The sequence below is a fragment of the Pseudophryne corroboree genome, chromosome 2 (genome assembly GCF_028390025.1).
Source record: "Pseudophryne corroboree isolate aPseCor3 chromosome 2, aPseCor3.hap2, whole genome shotgun sequence".
Taxonomy (NCBI): domain Eukaryota; kingdom Metazoa; phylum Chordata; class Amphibia; order Anura; family Myobatrachidae; genus Pseudophryne; species Pseudophryne corroboree.
The window spans coordinates 639790222-639810220 of NC_086445.1; the positions used below are offsets into that span (position 1 = coordinate 639790222).

The 19999-nt window shown below is 42.7% G+C and overlaps 1 protein-coding gene across 6 annotated transcripts in view; it reads right to left on the reverse strand.

Moving 5' to 3' along the window:
• The window catches only part of LOC135041630 (endosome/lysosome-associated apoptosis and autophagy regulator 1-like), a 480370-nt gene that overhangs the window by 148690 nt on the left and 311681 nt on the right, over positions 1-19999 (reverse strand). For all 6 annotated transcript variants that reach the window (XM_063954952.1, XM_063954950.1, XM_063954951.1 and 3 more), the window contains 2 exons: positions 4442-4532; positions 4252-4357 (listed from right to left, as the gene is read on the reverse strand). In XM_063954952.1, coding sequence (XP_063811022.1) covers positions 4252-4357; positions 4442-4532 — 197 coding nt within the window. The remainder of the gene's footprint in view (positions 1-4251; positions 4358-4441; positions 4533-19999) is intronic.

Here is a 19999-nt window from a genome sequence, read left to right on the forward strand (position 1 = left end):
ATATACAGGATTACACAGACACATACATAGTTACACAGACACATATATACTCAGACACTATATCCGGTCTTTAGGTCAACCACTATTGGTCAACATGCATTATGTCGACATGGTCATTAGGTCGACATGGTCACTAAGTTGACATGGCAAATGACACATGAAAAGGTCGAGGTTTAAAAAAAAAACATTGTTTTTTTTATTACTTTTTTTGTAATAAACTCATGTCTACCTAATGACCATGTCGACCTATTTCAGGTGTTGATCTAGTCAGTGTAGACCAATAGTGGTCGACCTAATTACTACAAACACCCAGCAATTTACAGCCCACAGACATATACTGTATAAAAACAAACATATATACACAGACACATATAAACAGTTACACAGATACACATACAGTTACACAGGCAGTACATAGTTACTCAGACACACACACATATGTGTGTGTATATATATATATATATATATATATATATATATATATGTATACATACACACATATACATACATATATATATATATATATATATATAAATAAATAAATACATAAATAAATATAAGATAGTGAAGGAAAGGGCGCCTCCTAGTGTCTTAGATATATAGTGTGAACCCAGTATTGATGAATGGACACTACTTATTCTTCTTCCCCATGATGAAGTCTAATTTCTGACGAAACGCGTTGGACCTGATCAGGGCCGGACTGGCCATCTGGCACTTCTGGCAAATGCCAGAAGGGCCGATGGCCACGTGGGCCGGTCCAGCGGTCACTGAGACACGCTGCCGCTCAGTCCGGCGGCAGCGCGTCTCAGCTGTCAGGATTGGAGAGCTGTGAGGGGTGGGGTGAGAGCGCCGGGCGCCCGCCAGCACGGCTGTGTCTGGCGCGGCACGTATAGCGGACTTCAAAGCAGCCGCCGGTTCGTGAGCCAATCAGAGCTCGCGGACCGGCAGCCAATCAGAAGCCGCCGGTCCGCGAGCTCTGATTGGCTCACGAACCGGCGGCTGGTTTGAACGCTATTCGCTGCCGCGCCAGACACAGCCGTGCTGGCGGGCGCCCGGCGCTCTCACCCCCGTCCCTCACAGCCCAGAGGAGGAGGAGCAGCAGCAGCAGCAGTGCAGCAGCGGTAAGCAGCTGCAGCACTGGCTGCTGTGGGGGCAATTGTATACCTGCCACTGTAGGGGGCAATTGGCTGGCACTGTGGGGCATTTGTATACCTGGCACTGTGGGGCATTTGTATACCTGGCACTGTGGGGGCATCTGTATACCTGGCACTGTGGGGGCATCTGTATACATGGCACTGTGGGGGCATCTGTATACATGGCACTGTGGGGGCATCTGTATACCTTGCACTGTGGGGGCATCTGTATACCTTGCACTGTGGGGGCATCTGTATACCTGGCACTGTGGGGGCATTTGTATATCTTGCACTGTGGGGGCAATTGGCTGGCACTGTGGGGCATTTGTATACCTTGCACTGTGGGGGCAATTGTTTACCTGGCACTGTGGGGGCATCTGTATACATGGCACTGTGGGGGCATCTGTATACCTGGCACTGTGGGGGCATTTGTATACCTGGCACTGTGGGGGCATTTGTAGATCTGGCACTGTGGGGGCATTTGTATACCTGGCACTGTGGGGGCATTTGTATACCTGTCACTGTGGGGGCAATTGTTTACCTGTCACTGTGGGGGCAATTGTTTACCTGGCACTGTGGGGGCATTTGTATACCTGGCACTGTGGGGGCATCTGTATACCTGGCACTGTGGGGGCATCTGTATACCTGGCACTGTGGGGGCATTTGTATACCTGGCACTGTGGGGGCATTTGTATACCTGGCACTGTGGGGACATTTGTATACCTGGCACTGCACTATCGGGGGCATATAATGTAAATTTCGGCTCATACCGGGTGCTGTAATGTGAATTTTGGCTCATACTGTGTGGTATAATGTGAAAGGGGCAGCAGTACTAGATAGTATAAGGGGTCCTACTATTGTGGTGCATAATGCGTATAAGGGGTGTATGGTGTGGTAAACTACACAGAAGGCCACGCCCCCTTTGAGTGGCCACGCCCCCTTTTCCGGAGCGCGCGCTTAATTACAAACCTCACATTTCCATACCCCCACTTAAAAATTTCCACTTCAACCACTGGTTGTGTATATTTTAATAGAGAATGATGTACGCCTGTATGTTGTTAGAATATTAATTATATTTGTAAGAACATAGACTAATAAGTGGGAGGAGTCAGGAATAGTAAGGGGAGGAGTCACAGAGGTGGGCCTGTGTGCTTCAAAAATGCCAGGGCCTATTTTTAGTCCCAGTCCGGCCCTGGAACTGATGTACCTGAACCTCTATATGGACAGATAAACTTTTAAAAAAATGTTATCTTGTACGTTTGCATTTTTACCACTTTCGAAACTTATTTGAGACAGGATGTATCCAAACTTCTATTTGGACAGATAACCTTAAATTGTTTTCTATCTTGTACGCTTGCATTTTTACAATTTGTTTTTATTTGTTGTATTAAAACTGTGTAAAAACCTTTGATATCCCTGACAGTGGATGACATAATTTATTTAGGACAAGCTTGTCCTTAGAAGGTTTTTCATATACAACTAATTTTACAAGTAACAATGGTATAAAACTGTATGCGCTATGTTGTTTGTTTTATCTTTTTTATATCACACCCATATTGGTCATATGGCCGAAGAAAGACTGTATCAGATAAGTAGTGTCCATCAATACTGGGTTCACACTATATATCTAAGACACTAGGAGGCGCCCTTTTCTTTACTAATTAATTTACTTTTTATATGTGCATCCTAGCGCATATCACATTGAATAAGGCTGCTGCCACTCATTATTATATGGAGGAGTGTCATTTTTGATTAACACCTAAATATTTATCACTTTTTATTACAAATTCTTTTTTTATATTTATTTCACTCATTACGTGCACCACGTGTGCTTTTTAGTGTTATCTGTGCGCCTAACGTGTATTGTTCTCTCTCATATATATATATATATATATACCAACTAGGACAAATGAGGCGGCACTCAGAGTCTTCAAACAAGTGAAAAATTGTAATGGTGCTTTCACTTGTTTGAAGACTCTGAGTGCCGCCTCATTTGTCCTAGTTGGTATCCATCTGGTATTTATACCTGGAGGAGGGCACCGGAGCAAGTTAGCCCCATTGCTGGGACATAGCCTAGTGCCGGAGCATAGAACTGGCTATATATATATATATATATATATATATATATATAGAGAGAGAGAGAGAGAGAGAGAGAGAGAGATACTCCGAAACACATTACACAGACACAAAGTTACCCAGACGCATATATACACACAAACATATATACACATTCAATATATACTGTAGTTACACAGACACAAGATAGTTTAATGTTCCTAATAACTTACGTATCCTGACAGTTGTTATTGAAGGAGGACTGTGGCAGCTCCAGCATTCCTATGTCCATCAGGATTGGGTACCCCAGCCCCCTTTTGGGACATTGGCATTTCTATATATAGTCAGCCATCTTATAAAAATGTACTTGTACATCTGACCATATTAGTGCATTACACTTCATGTGAAAAATGATGATTATGGGACCTAGCAGAAATTAAGGATTTTAATTCACCCTCTGTATACTATGTTGCTATTGCTGTTGCAGGCACACTCATTTTGCTATAATGAGCAACAAAACAGCCCAGTGTTTTGTGTTATCTTTTATTTTTAAAGAGTCTAAGTTCATTAATTTGATAGAGTTCTTGGTCACTGACGTAAGGTAGGCAGATATTTTGTGTCAGTTTTTCATATATTTAAAACTGTAGATTAATGACATGAGTAAGGAGCATATTTGTTAAACAATATTTTAATATTAAGGATACCCAGGATTTAACATGGAGGACCAAAAGCAGATCTCTCTGATATCTGCTGTAGTCCTTCCATTTCTGACCCCAACAAACCCCCATACAGTATATAGGGGCTGCTATGCAGTCAAATGCCCTGTAGCTAATGCTATCTGAAGATGGTGTTAGCATTTAGTAGCCTAGAGGCTACTGTATTGGCCATTCTCTCAGAGAGGGATCCAGATAGCTCACATGCTTTCTTTCATATCAAGGTGCTCTAGAATGTGTTTCAATTTCATATTCAACCTGTGCCAGGATTGTTACAATTTATTAATGCAGAATACTTGATTAAAATTCACTTCAATAGTTTTTTAGACTATAGCCACTGTGTGACATACCTTCATGAAGAAGAGCTGACAGGCCGTGGAACATTTCATATCAAACACAAATGTAATTTGGGACACCTCATTACTTTCGAAGTCTTCAGTTACTCTGCGTGGAGGGCTGAAGAAAAAAAAAAGAAGTAAATACACAAAGAGCAATGAGCAATTACAGTATCATTTATCGTCAGATTGCTGCAATTGTTACCTGAAAGCATGTATGTTCAGTGTAAGTACCATGTAATCATTATCTGAAGATCCAGCAGATGTATAAATATAATCTCTAGCCACTTCCCACCCTGAAAAACGGAAAAGAAATGTCAAGTCTTAGGGTTGTAAGCAGGCATGTAACAAGGAACCATGGCCTGCGTGACCTTTAAGTGACACACATTTCCATGGAAAATGCTTTTTCTCTGCCACACATGATCGCCTCAGAGTGAAACATCTTGTTCATTCATGCCAGACAGGGATAAAAATGTGTGACAGCTTAAGCACACAAGTTTTTAGAATGACAAAACAGAAATGAAACAGGTGTTTGATTATATATGTCTGAGAAAAGGTTATTTGCATCCTGCACAGGATCTTTGCCCCAATTGTTAGGATCAAATAATAAAACCAACTTGAACTAACTATATGATAATATCCTTGTAATGCCACAAGGAAATGTCAGGTTGGTGGTGGTGCTCCCCTGAGTTAAGAAAAAGTACACTGGTATACTGACATCATAATACATTATTTCACATATAACACAGTTTAAGTAATGCCCCAAAGAAGTTTTTTTTCCTTTTTCTGTTACTTTGCATAAGTGACAACCCAGTGTATACAGGTGTGTGTATATATGTTGAAGGTATAGCGTGACACATTATATCTGGACCAGAAACACCTCCTTCATGCTGACTATACTCCTGTCTGTGTGTGTGGGTGTGTGTTTCTCTGGAGACAATCAGCTCAGCTTGGTTGAAGCTTCCCACATTCGTTCTGTGAAAGAGAAGCTGAGTGAGGAGGAGTTGCTGATTACACAGCATTACAGCTTCCCACCACTACGCTCTAATTACAGAGTACACCCTGAGCATTTCTGTCCTGTATGGGATTATATGATTATAGCGTGATTCATTGTGTGAGGCAACCCAAAGTGTATCTAGCTCAGCTCACCGTAGCACATGCTCCAACTCCTTTGCCCATGTTATACCATGGTTGTAAACTCATCTGTCTTGCACTGCCATATTGTATATCAAAGACCTGTTCTTGTGTACTATATGAAAGTGCTACAGTATACTGTATGCCATTATTTTTTTTATTTTTTTTTACATTTTCCTTATGTCATTCTCTATACAGGAAGCATAGACGCTATAATGGTTAGCATTACTGCCGCGCAGCATGAGGTCATGGGTTCTATCCCAACATGGTCCTAACTGTACTTGTGTGGGTTTCCTTCAGGTAGTCCAGTTTCCTCCAAAAATAGGTACTTGTGTTCTTTACGGACTCATCTTATAATATAGAACTTTCGGTGACGTTCGCTGCTACTTCCGTGTGTAGTAGGTTAATTGGCTACCAACAAAATTAACCCTAACATAAATGTGTGCGCGTGTACATATGCTAAGGAATATAGATTGTAAGCTCCACTGGGACTTATGTGAATGGCCAAATATTCAAATAATCTCTGTAAAGCACTGCAGATTATATATATATATATTGTCAAAGTCAGAAAAATATCACTATGCACACTGCCATATTTGCACCTCATACATGTCCGCTCTGCGCATGCGTACGCTCTCCCGTGCGTGCGCATACCCGCTGTTACGTGCACCCGCAGGCGCACGGGATGTGCATTTACGGTAGAGTTTATGTGTGCGTAGCGTGCGACTCAATCGTTACATATTTTAACCATATAATGTATTTTGTAGATCATGGTCCCCTTGATAGATTCTGAAAGTTTAGTTAATATAGCATGTTCATGGACAGAGAGATCCCTCTTTGTTTGATACGAAGGGTCAGACATGGGTCATACAGTGGTGTTTAGTATCCATCGGAAGAGTATTTAATTAGCAATATTCCGGTGTTGGTTTGGAGCGGATTAATCGCTCTTGCGAATAGTTATGGACATAAGAAGTTTATGTACTGTTACTATTATTTGCACTTACTTATCCATGCGGCGGGAAACCTAGTTTCCCACCCACCTGAGCAGTTGGAAGTAGTCACAGCCCACCTGTATGAACCAACCTATGACCTTTTGTTTTAGTGCGAAGACGAATTCCTGTGTCCAATGAACAATGAGATTGTAGGGACCATTGAATTGTATTGTGTGTGGGGCATAAATAGACAAGCCGACCATATCCAGCTCACTCTCTTCAACGGTTCTCATTGCTGATAATCGGGAGCTGGATATCGAGGCGCATGCGATCGTTCCCTTTGTGCGTAAGTTTTCTCCGCAATCATATTGTTTTTCTTGTTATTGTGAGCCATATCTCTCTCTCTCTCTCTCCTCCTCTTTCTCTCTCATTTTCCCTTAAACGTAATTGTATTGTATTTCCTGTGTAGTTATCTGGTTAGTTAGTCTGTGTTATATTGTAGTGTATGACTTGTATTGTATTATTCTTTTTGCAAGTATAACATTCATATAAGGCGTTAGACCCTAAGCCCGGTAGTTGTGTATTTCTTATAGTGTTAAGTATTCTCAGAGCGTCGGTGACGCTCGAACAGCTTTTAAGTTAATAAGGTTACACTGTGTTGCATCTTCACCCTATCTCTACACCAAGGGTTACTGCATAATACACTGTTTTATGGTATAGTTATAAAGGTTTAATATTGTTAGCGTCTGCGCCGCTGGTGATCTCCTCGTGGTCCCGAGCGTCCGCTACGCTATAGCGAATCATTACGTTAGTCGGCAGCCCATAGCGGGCCTGCCTGTGATCCCTTGGCCGTGAGCGAACGTGGCGCTTGAGCATCTCGACTACGGCTAAGCGATTGTTACGCAACGTGCGTACCCTTACGGTATTCCATACGTTAATAGCGTACATTGTTCTTAGACCTCTTAAAGGGTTTTAAGTAAGATAAATATTTAGCTTTATCAATTGGCGGCTTGCCCGTCCTTCACATATCTGTACTAGGTAATTTCAGCAGACATTATCCATCAGCAAAGGGCGGGAGATCATATTCCTCGTAGTGCTGTCTGGATAAGCGTCTGCTTCGCTTAGTAAAGGGTGCTGAAGGAATCCGGGAACCGGAGGTAAGAACAACACGCTAGTGTCTTTTAAAACTGTTTATTTCTGTCTTGCGTACGCACGCACGCATATATCTGCATTTCTTTTCATTCGTGTATTTTCATATCACTCTCCTGTTTACCATTCTATAATTGATAAACGTGCTAAAAAAAGATTTGTCGCTATTTCATAGTTAAAGTGTAAAAGTAATATATTAAGGGATAAATTGTAAAGCACACACGCAGCTCTACCTAAAGGTACAAGGAGAGATTGGTGTGGTGCTCGGTAGATGATCGAGGATCATCTACATTGATAAACGTGTTAGTTGTGTTACGGTGGACATTGGCTTTGTGTACACGTGTCTCTAACAAAGGGCTGAGACTCGCGTACGCAAAGGCCGACGCACGCAGCGTAAATTACACAACGGAGCGTCCGGGTACGCCCACGTAACTCAAATCACACGCTAGTGTTATATTTTAGCAGGCGAAGAGGTGGCAACGCGATAAATAGCGCAAGTCTATTTTTAGTGTCCGAAATTTAGACTAACAGATCCTTCTCCAAATTTACAACACATCTGGTCTAAAGGAAAGAAAATTTCTGCGCAGAAATAGAAATAGAAACAAAAGTGTACATGTGGTGAGTGAGTGTTTGCAATTATACAATTTTTTGAGGTTGAACCACCAGAAGTCGAGTTCTCGCCGGGTACATACATGTAAGTGACGTGCATGGTGGCGAGGGAGGCATCCCTTGTTAAACATAAATCTGAGCATTAGAGTATAGCAGACCAGGAGGTCATACTGTAGTACAGACCAGGAGGTCCAGAACAAGACCAGGAGGTCCAGTTACAGCAGACTAAGAAGTCCGCTATAGAGACGAGTAGCACAACACCAGGAAGGGATGGTGCGGAACCCATATAGGCCATAAAGCTCTGGCTGAAGGAATTCGCAGCCGAAATTTTCGATTCCGTTGGTCGCTCCGTACATAAGATTAGTTGCTTATGTACTGAACGATTGTACCGCACGTAATTGTGTGCATTAGTTAGTCTGACCAGTGCCATTTGTGTACAAACTGGTCATAAACACTATTTGTACATTCTAACGTGATTTGTGTAAATTTTTTTATTTTAAGGGAAGTTCGCTGGTCACTCAGGAACTATCCAGCAACCAATAGTTACTGGAAAGAGTAAGTGTTCTGCGGATAACCCTCGCATGTTCCAGTAAATAGAGGTTCAGGTCGCAGGGGCCCTGGGTCGAGTACGCCAGCACTAGAGCAGTGTGTAGGTCGTATTGGTCGGCGTGGGCGAGTGAGTGGGGTACTCGGTAAACCGCCATCGTCAGCCTATCTTGAACATTTTGGTTTTGTAAGGGTTCGCTGAAGACCCTGATTGAAGGTCAGAGGTGGTGAAAGCAACGCCTACAGGTATGGGGGCCAATTGTTCAGGTAGGGGGCGATCAACCTCGGTTCGGGTTGATTTAGTAAACCGACCAATCGGATCGGCAAGGTATGTAATGTGTGAAAAATACGGTTCACACACAGAGGTTTTATGTGATGAATGGGAGAGAATGACGGTACATGAAGGGGAGAAGTTCCCAAGAGTAGGCAGCTTTAGCCCAGAAGTGTTACAAAATCTAAGGAGGACGATATGTCTCATTAAATCAACAAAGAGACGAATCAAACATTATGATTATTTGCAGTTATGGCAACAGGAGGGTGAAATACAGAGAGGATTGGCTCAGGCGGCGGGATCTAACCCTATCAGGAAACTGATAGCCACGGCCCCGCCACCACCTTACATAACGGGAGAGAAATTGGTTGCGGAGAATGACGCGCTAGGGTGTAACAAACAAACACTTAGCAACTGTGTAAATGTTAATAAGTTAACCAATGCAAGTATTAACCCGTGCAAGTTGTACCCTGTTTTGAACTTTCCCCAGGAGTGTGATCAAGAGGACGAATCGGCAACAATATCAGCGCTCTCTCTAGCAGCCACCATAGCAGAGACAACAGTAGGCACGGCTCCACCCCCGAGATTAGTAACAAAGGCCCCTAGTGGAGGGATAGGTGAGGTCGTATCAACGGGTAAGTACGGCACCATACACTATGCTGAAACTGTTTCACCACAGGCTGTAGAATCTACACAGAATGATGTTGTTAGACTTAATCCTGTTAGGGTAATAGCAGTGCCAAATGGGAAAACGGACACTTCAGGAGTCACTCCTGTTAGGAACATTGCCATGTACAGCCCGTTTTCCCGAATGGAATTAAGAACCATAGTGTCTGAATTCCCTGACCCTAGGAAAGATTTAGTTGCTAGCCAAAAATACATCAGAGACCTAGGGAACACTTTAGAGCCAAATAACAAAGACTGGCAGATATTGCTGAGGGCATGTTTACCTTCTAATGTCGACGCAGCTCAATTTTTAGCTGACTGTGGATTAGATCAGGATGTACCTCTTACAGATGTGTACAACAAAGATAATGTAAAAAGAATAAGTTTACAGTTAAAGGAGTATTTCCCAGCTGTAGTTAAATGGAACAAGATATTCTCCATTAAACAAAAGGAGTCAGAAACAGCTGCAGAATATTTTCACAGGGCATTATTAGAGATGGCAAAATACACAGGCATAGAGGACATTAAAACAAACATAAACCATCGAGAAGTAGCAGTATCTGTACTAATGGATGGTTTAAAAGAAGCATTAAAGACAAGGGTACAGACCACGCAACCATGTTGGCGAGGTCTGTCGGTGGCTACTTTGAGAGAGGCTGCTATTGATCACGACCGGAATATCACCAGACACAGGGAACTACAAGGTGATAAATTAATGGCCGTAAGTATACAGGCCCTGACCACAAGACAGCCTTTGTATAAATCACCAAACCCTGTGGGTAAGTCAAATGTGGTAACTTGTTATTCTTGTCATAGACAGGGACACATGGCACGAGACTGTAGAGTGAAAAATTCACAAAACTCATACCAACCCCCTAGACAACGACACGACACACGACATTGGGATCAGGGTCCGCAGAAACGGAGTTATGAGCCACATGCAGGGGAAACAAAAAGATACCCCCCGAACAGAGACTGGCAAGCCTCTGGTAGTTCCCATTTAACCCCTTCACAAGTAGTTGCTGCCAGCGGGATTCAGGGAGGTCACCATACCCAATAGGGGTGTGGCCATACCTGTAATCTGCAGCCAGTAAAATTGATTGCAAGTCTTGGAAGTGAACCCGAAATTGCAATTAAGGTAGCTGGTAAATCATTAAACTTTCTTGTAGATACGGGGGCGGCCAAATCAGTGATAAATTCGACAGTGGGCATGAGAACCACTGGTAAGACAATTCCAGCCATGGGAGTAACGGGAGTAGTCCAGCATTACCCTGTTAGCAAACCAGCCGAGATTACAATAGGGCCTTTACATAACAAGCATTCCTTTTTGCTGGCTGCATCGGCACCGACTAATCTCCTGGGAAGAGACTTATTGTGTAAAATGGGGTGCGTCATTTATTGTACTCCTGAAGGTGTATTCTTGGACATACCTGAGAATCACGCTCAGGAAGTGCGAGACATGTTAGACTCCCCATCAAAATTAATGTCACATACCATTATGACAAATAGGACTCCATCCCAAGTAGAAGAAATGACATCCCAGATACCAGAGTCACTTTGGACTAAAGATGGACAGGACACTGGATTAATGGCAAACGTAGCTCCGGTAGTTGTACAAGTAAAAGATGGTAGGATAGCTCCAAAAATCCCACAGTACCCTCTGAAGCCAGAGGTGGAGTTAGGAGTGTATCCCGTAATAGAGCGCTTGCTACAACAGGGCATTCTGGTAAGAACATCCAGCACTGCCAATAGTCCCATCTTCCCTGTGAAAAAGAGTGGGGGGAGGGGTTACCGGCTAGTGCAGGATCTAAGGGGGATTAACAAAATAGTTGAGAGTCAGTTCCCCGTAGTGCCAAATCCAGCTGTCATCCTTATGCAAATCCCTCCCACTGCGAAATTTTTCACTGTTATTGACCTCTGCTCCGCTTTCTTTTCGGTACCTCTGCACCCTGACAGCCAATATTTGTTCGCATTTACATACAGAGGAGTCCAATACACATGGACTCGATTACCACAAGGTTTCATAGATAGTCCAAGTATATTTTCTCAGGCTTTGCATGATTGTTTACAGTCTTTCCAACCAGGGAGTGGATCAATATTGATACAGTACGTGGATGATTTACTCCTGTGTTCAGATTCATTGGAAGCATCCCTGAAGGATACGAAACAGCTCCTGTTTCATCTTTCAGACACAGGACACAAGGTTTCCAAAGACAAGTTACAATTATGCCAAACTAAAGTAAAATATTTGGGACACTGTCTAACACAAGGACTGAGACACCTGACCGCTGATAGAATTCAAGCAATTAGAGACATGACTCTGCCACAAACCCAGCAACAGATCTGAACGTTTTTAGGAATGTGTGGGTATTGCCGTAACTGGATCCCAGGATTTTCCATTCTAGCGTTACCTTTGCAGGAGATGGTCTCCTCAAACAAGCCTGATCGGATTTCGCATACAGACGAGTCCGAAATGGCATTTGAGAGACTTAAACAGTGCCTAACGCAGGCACCAGCATTAGGTATGCCAGACTATGGGAAACCGTAAACAGAAAAAAAACTCAACAATAGCGCTCAGTGTAGTTTCATGAAAAGTAACTGAAAAGATGATACTTATAGTCCATATAAATAATAGAAGTCTGGTCTCAGGACAATAGTCTCCCAAACACTATGATATATATTTCTTCTGTTCACATATACTGTTGACACGTCATTTGAAGTAGAAGATTGTCCCTGGATCCCTACAGGAGGAATTGTCCTGAGACCAGACTTCTATTATTTATATGGACTATAAGTATCATCTTTTCAGTTACTTTTCATGAAACTACACTGAGCGCTATTGTTGAGTTTTTTTTCTGTTTACTGTTGCATATACGAGAGTTAGGTGGCTCTCATTTACTCAATTAGCTGCATAAGTGCGTTTGCGCCTTGGGTATTGATTCATTTTTATTTTCTTGAGACTATGGGAAACCCTTTGAGCTGTACGGAACAGAAAGTGCTGGTTGCGCAGCAGGCGTCCTAACCCAAAAGCACGGTGATGCCAGCAGGCCAGTAGCATACTACAGCGCTCAGCTAGACACGGTAGCGCGATCCCTCCCCACATGCTTGCGAAGCGTTGCTGCGATAGCATTGCTAGTAACGAAAAGCGAAGATGTAGTGCTAGGTCACAACCTCACAATTCATACACCACATGCAGTGTCAGCCTTGCTAAATTCTGCCCAAACCAGGCACGTCTCATCAGCGCGGTTTACAAGATGGGAATTGGCACTAATGGCCCCCGTAAACATCACCATAAGGAGATGCAGTGCATTAAATCCTGCAACATATCTCCCAGGTGTGCCTGGACAGGCACAAAGGGTGGAGGATGAGAGTGGTGGGGAAGGAGGATTTAATACAAAGGAGGACACACATGATTGTATGGAATATTTGACCCAAAATTTCACCGCAAGGCCTGACATCAGTGACAACCCACTGGAAGATGTAGATCTAACTGTCTACACGGACGGTAGTTGTCACAGACAGTCAGACTCGGGAGACTTGTGTACTGGATACGCAGTCGTAGATGACCAAGGGACCATAGAAGCTGAACCGCTAGGCCCACCTCACTCAGCCCAGGTTGCTGAACTGGTCACCCTAACCAGAGCATGTGAATTGGCAAAGGGCAAATCAGCCAATATCTACACCGACTCTAGATACGCATTCGGGGTAGTCCATGATTTCGGAGCCCTATGGCGCCTCAGAAATTTCATGACGGCAGCTGGTACACCGGTAGCGTATGCAGCTCACATTAAAAGGCTTCTAACAGCGATACAGGAACCCGACAGAGTGGCTGTTATCAAGTGTAAAGCACACACATATAGCCAAGACCCAGTATCACTTGGTAACAGCCGAGCAGACGAAGCAGCTAAGTTAGCAGCTGGTACCCCCAGACAGACAGACACCACACAATTGATGGTATTTAATACCATCAACACACAGAAGTTGTGTGAAATGCAAAATTTGTGTTCCACACAGGAAAAGGCAGTCTGGAAGGCAAAGGGATATGGCCAGGAGTCCTCAGGACTCTGGACGGATGGACAAGGTAAACCAGTGGCCCCCAGAGCATATCTTCCATGTTTAGCTGAGGCAGCACACGGGCTGACTCATCTGGGCAAGGAAGGAATGTGCAAGTTGGTAAGAGCATATTGGTGCGCCCCAGGATTTTCATCTCATGCGAGTAAGAGAGCAATGTCATGCCTTACCTGCCTGAGAAAGAATATCGGAAAGGCAATACCAACAGAACCATCTCATATCCCACCTACAGGCGGTCCTTTTCAGGTAATACAGATTGACTTTATTCAATTACCCCCTTGTCAAAATTTGAAATATGTACTTGTTTGTATAGATGTATTCTCAAATTGGGTCGAAGCATTTCCTGCGGCCACAAATACCGCTATGTTTACTGCTAAGAAAATTGTGCAGGAATTTGTATGTAGATATGGTATCCCTAGAATAATTGAAAGTGATAGGGGTACCCATTTTACAGGTGATGTCTTTCAAGGAATGTGTAAGTTGATGGGAATTGATAGCAAGCTGCACACTCCATACCGTCCACAGGCGAGTGCGAAGGTGGAAAGAGTGAACAGCACTATTAAAAATAAACTGAGCAAAGTTATGGCAGAAACAGGATTGACATGGCCAGAAGCTTTACCCATTGTACTATACAGCATCAGAACCACTCCCAGGTCCCCTCTTAATCTGTCTCCCTTTGAAATTTTGTTTGGTCGACAACCGCATGTTATGATTAACCCTCAGGATGATTTGAAGTGTAACAATGAAGTGACTGTAAAGTACCTGGTTAACATGAGTAAACAGCTAAGGAATCAAAATGATAATTTGAAGTTGGTGATTCCTGATTTACCAGATAGTAATTGTCATGACATTGAACCTGGGGATTATGTAATGATACGGAATTTTCTACGCTCAGGTTGCCTTATTGACAGATGGGAAGGACCATACCAAGTCTTATTGACTAGCACTACAGCATTGAAGGTTGCCGAGAGAGAGACTTGGGTTCATTCGTCCCACTGTAAGAAGGTTGCTGATCCAGAGAGGTCCCGTGATAAGGAACAGACGGTAGAGGAAGTTGTATCACTGGAGTGTCTGTTCCAAGAGGACTGAGGCGGCACCTGAGCATTGAAAATCATAAGATCAAAAGCAGTTGTCGATTCCCTGTTCCCTTTTATTGTTTTTCTCCACTTCCCATCCCCTCTCCCTCAATTATTTTTTTTCCCCCTTCTCATTCTTCTCCGTTTCCTCCTATAAGATGGACTTGCCCCAAGAGACTGTGATCCGGATTTTCCTGTTGACCATGATGTTGACCAGAGCAGTCTGTTCCGGCGAGAGTACCATGGAGGTCGAGAGAGGTTCTGGAATGGGTTCTGATGACAAAGATGGAGGCGTAGTTTTCCAAGAACAACTTAACCAACAAGTAAAGGCGAGTATCAGAAAACGATCCGATAGTATTGACAATAGAAGGAATTGTGAAGGATTGTTAGCTGAAGAAAACTGTATCTGTAGGCTCTGTGACAATGTAGTTGAGGATGAGTGCATTAAGAAATGCCAATCCAGTTTTAATATCCACATGGACCGGCATCCATTGAGTGACTATCACTCCTTAGTGGGTAGTGTGTTAAATCAAACAGATTGTTGGGTATGCTCTCAAGTACCTCAAGGTCATAGCAAATCAGGACAAGTACCATTTCCTTTGACGGTAGGGGAGGTACTTGAGCTAAAGGGTGGGAGACCGGTGGACAGGAGGTTTAATATCTCCAGTCCTCCTAGTTTGAAGCTCCACCAATATCATGTGGATAGATCCCTAATATGTTTTAACATTTCCAATCCCCGAAAGCCGGGAAATTGGGAAGTGTCATGGAGTAACCAAACCATGACCTTTTCATATAGAGCAGATAGAATGCCGACAGATACAGAACTTATACGCCACATAGCTGGTAGTGGAAAATATTTCCGATATAGGTATACCCTAGGAAGTAGGATTATGAGAGTTGGAGAGGTATCACCAGGATACTGTGCACATATCGTACAAACTGGTACGTGTACTAGACAGATGGGAGAATTAGGGTTAGGAGATTTCACATGGAAAATGTGTAATATGGTTATGTCCTACTCCGTCCCATATGTTCTCCCCGATGATGCATATTTCATATGCGGGAGGAAGGCGTATTAGTGGCTTGCCCCAAACTCTGAAGGATTGTGTTATGTTGGAAAAGTACTGCCTGAGGTAATGACTGTATCACATGCCAAAATGAAAGATATACACCGTGTTGCCCAAGCTCCTTATACTCATACTCATTACGAGCACGTAGTTAAACGGCACCTGATAGAAAGAACAGAGCATCCGGCCTCTGACATGATCCATGAATCCACCGGGATTCAGTTTCTACTTGCGTTAGACATCACTCGCACCGCCAGAGGAGTGTTGAATTATAAATACATATCTGCGCTCGCAAATTTGTTAGACAATATCACAGAAATGTATGACGACACTTTTAGGTATACTGGAAGAGAACTTCAAGCTTATAAAACAGAACTGGTTCAGCATAGAATGGTTCTCAATTATCTCACGGCAGTGACAGGTGGATATTGTGTCACACTGGCAACGCAGTACGGCGTGAAATGCTGCACATATATAACGAATAGTACCGAGGACCCGGTCGAGGTCATAGACCAAAAGATGGACGATATTCTCCAATTAAAGTGGGAATTTCGCAGGAGACACAATCTCACTCTTGCTGCTGTGGGTAATGAGCTGACTGGTTGGGTGTCATGGTTGAACCCGCAAAATTGGTTCTCTGGTTTAGGAGAATGGGCTCAAGGAGTCATAATGGATGTAGGGAAGTTTCTCCTATGTATCTTAGGTGTTGTCATAACGATTGGCTTGATATTTAGATGCGGTCAGGCTTTAATGAAGTGCAAACGTAGTACCAGGGTAATGAGTCTAAGGAGTGAGGAAATTGTAATTCCAATGGATTTGATTTATGACCCAACGGTAGAGACAATGATGTGATGAAAATGCGATTATACGGTCCGTTTCTTTCACCTGTTTTTCCGTTTTCTCCAAGGTAAAAAGACCCACTTGGACGAGGAATTTGACGAGCCTGTATACAGACAACAGATGGATTAAAGAAGAAGTTTTGACAACCTAATACACAGATATTTGATGAACTATGCCATAGACCCCCAGTTTCCCTAGAAATTTTAAAATTACGCTAGCCCAACATTTTTGTAAGTCTATGGACATTGACAAAGCTTTTGCCCACACCTATTGGCAAAAGCCCAAAGAAGACTGCATTCAACAGACACCGAACAAGACTTCAACCGACAAATGTTCATTAACCTGACATAGAATACCACTGCATTTACCATAATTGTGTCTTATCTTCATCTCTACAACCTTCAGGTAATGACACACATAGTCGATAGGGAATACAGACACAGATATCAGCAATCACATATTCCCCCATTCATGTATCATCAACTAAAATGTGCTTCCCCATTTTGTTACAACCACAGCCGAAAAGAGCTCGGTAAAGTTTGACAGCCCATCCACAGACCCGTACCACGGGATAAGAAGGAATTCAAATGTATACTTCGCAATACCTCGAAGCTTGATTTAAAACACGTACGGCACGATGATACATGACCCCCCAAACATGGATTCATACACACATGCTTCTGCTATCTCACTAGGTCATACCCTTTTTCCTACCTTCTCCTCTCCTCCCTTACCCAATCATGGAAATGTATTTACACTTGACATATATTTTTCTCGTTTTGAAATGTTTTAGGAAGTGGCAGTTATCGTTGAATGCCAAAGGGTGGACTGTCAAAGTCATAAAAATATCACTATGCACACTGCCATATTTGCACCTCATACATGTCCGCTCTGCGCATGCGTACGCTCTCCCGTGCGTGCGCATACCCGCTGTTACGTGCACCCGCAGGCGCACGGGATGTGCATTTACGGTAGAGTTTATGTGTGCGTAGCGTGCGACTCAATCGTTACATATTTTAACCATATAATGTATTTTGTAGATCATGGTCCCCTTGATAGATTCTGAAAGTTTAGTTAATATAGCATGTTCATGGACAGAGAGATCCCTCTTTGTTTGATACGAAGGGTCAGACATGGGTCATACAGTGGTGTTTAGTATCCATCGGAAGAGTATTTAATTAGCAATATTCCGGTGTTGGTTTGGAGCGGATTAATCGCTCTTGCGAATAGTTATGGACATAAGAAGTTTATGTACTGTTACTATTATTTGCACTTACTTATCCATGCGGCGGGAAACCTAGTTTCCCACCCACCTGAGCAGTTGGAAGTAGTCACAGCCCACCTGTATGAACCAACCTATGACCTTTTGTTTTAGTGCGAAGACGAATTCCTGTGTCCAATGAACAATGAGATTGTAGGGACCATTGAATTGTATTGTGTGTGGGGCATAAATAGACAAGCCGACCATATCCAGCTCACTCTCTTCAACGGTTCTCATTGCTGATAATCGGGAGCTGGATATCGAGGCGCATGCGATCGTTCCCTTTGTGCGTAAGTTTTCTCCGCAATCATATTGTTTTTCTTGTTATTGTGAGCCATATCTCTCTCTCTCTCTCTCTCTCTCTCTCCTCCTCCTCTTTCTCTCTCATTTTCCCTTAAACGTAATTGTATTGTATTTCCTGTGTAGTTATCTGGTTAGTTAGTCTGTGTTATATTGTAGTGTATGACTTGTATTGTATTATTCTTTTTGCAAGTATAACATTCATATAAGGCGTTAGACCCTAAGCCCGGTAGTTGTGTATTTCTTATAGTGTTAAGTATTCTCAGAGCGTCGGTGACGCTCGAACAGCTTTTAAGTTAATAAGGTTACACTGTGTTGCATCTTCACCCTATCTCTACACCAAGGGTTACTGCATAATACACTGTTTTATGGTATAGTTATAAAGGTTTAATATTGTTAGCGTCTGCGCCGCTGGTGATCTCCTCGTGGTCCCGAGCGTCCGCTACGCTATAGCGAATCATTACGTTAGTCGGCAGCCCATAGCGGGCCTGCCTGTGATCCCTTGGCCGTGAGCGAACGTGGCGCTTGAGCGTCTCGACTACGGCTAAGCGATTGTTACGCAACGTGCGTACCCTTACGGTATTCCATACGTTAATAGCGTACATTGTTCTTAGACCTCTTAAAGGGTTTTAAGTAAGATAAATATTTAGCTTTATCAATATATATATATATATATATATATATATATATATATAAAATAATAGATAAAATCCTATAAAGTTGTGTTATTCCACAATGCTACTAGATAAAAACACTACCAGAATAAAATGCTTAAATACAATACCAAGAAAACAGTTATCCCCGGTGAAGTAATTTCATCTCCAATAGAGATGAGCGGTCTGTTTTTTCTGGAAACCAAAAACAACCAAACTTTGGGGTTCAGAGTTGAAATGAGTCCCGCCTTGGATCACTTTGAGGCTCTAAGTAGAACCAAGTCACGTATTTTAGATACCCAATAAGATAAATCTAAACTTACGCTTGTTTGGTGAAAAGACACGAGTAAGTCCGAACTGCTCATCTCTAGTGTGTTTTAGATTGCGTGTAAATAGCTCCTTCTTGATTTCAGGTGCCATTTCACACAGGAAAGTGTTTGGAGAGGGCGTGGACTGTTGTCATGCTTCAATACTAAATACTAGCATCCAAGTTACATGATTTTAGCTGTTTTATACATTTTTTGAAGAAACCTAAATTTAACACCAAAACACTTTACAAAACAAAAGCCAAAACATGATTATATAAAACTAAAACCAACACATTAGGGTGTGCACACAACTTTAATCTCGAAAACACAAAAATCGTCTGATCAAAAAGCGATAAAAGCAATTTGGTTATTAAGGAGCACACATAGCATTGGATGCCCATCTGTTTAATCTGTATAATATATGAATTGTATATATTGTACACTGGAAGGCAAGGCTTCCTTCCTCTGGTATTGGCACCCCTCCCATTTACCCTCAGGTGTTTTAATTAGCTGGGTTCCTGCATTTCAGATCACACATTGATAAGGCCCTATTTAGAGGTAAGTCCTGTATAAATTTATAGAATGTGATAGTATTAGGGATGTTAGGGACCCATGTGATGAAGTCACCTGGCCGTGATACATGGGCCCGCAAATTTGCGCAAATGTGTGCTAAGAACTTCAATTATACTCCATGTTAATTGTGAGAGTTTATTTAAATTATTTTTACTATCAGTGTTCTTAGTGCTAAGAGTGCGCATCTGCATCTCTCTTCCCCCAGCATAGTATTAGAAGCCTCAGCATGATAGCACCTCTTGATATCTTTAGTAATAGGATGTGCAATCCAGGTTCCCCCCTTTTTTCTAATATATGAATTGTCTGG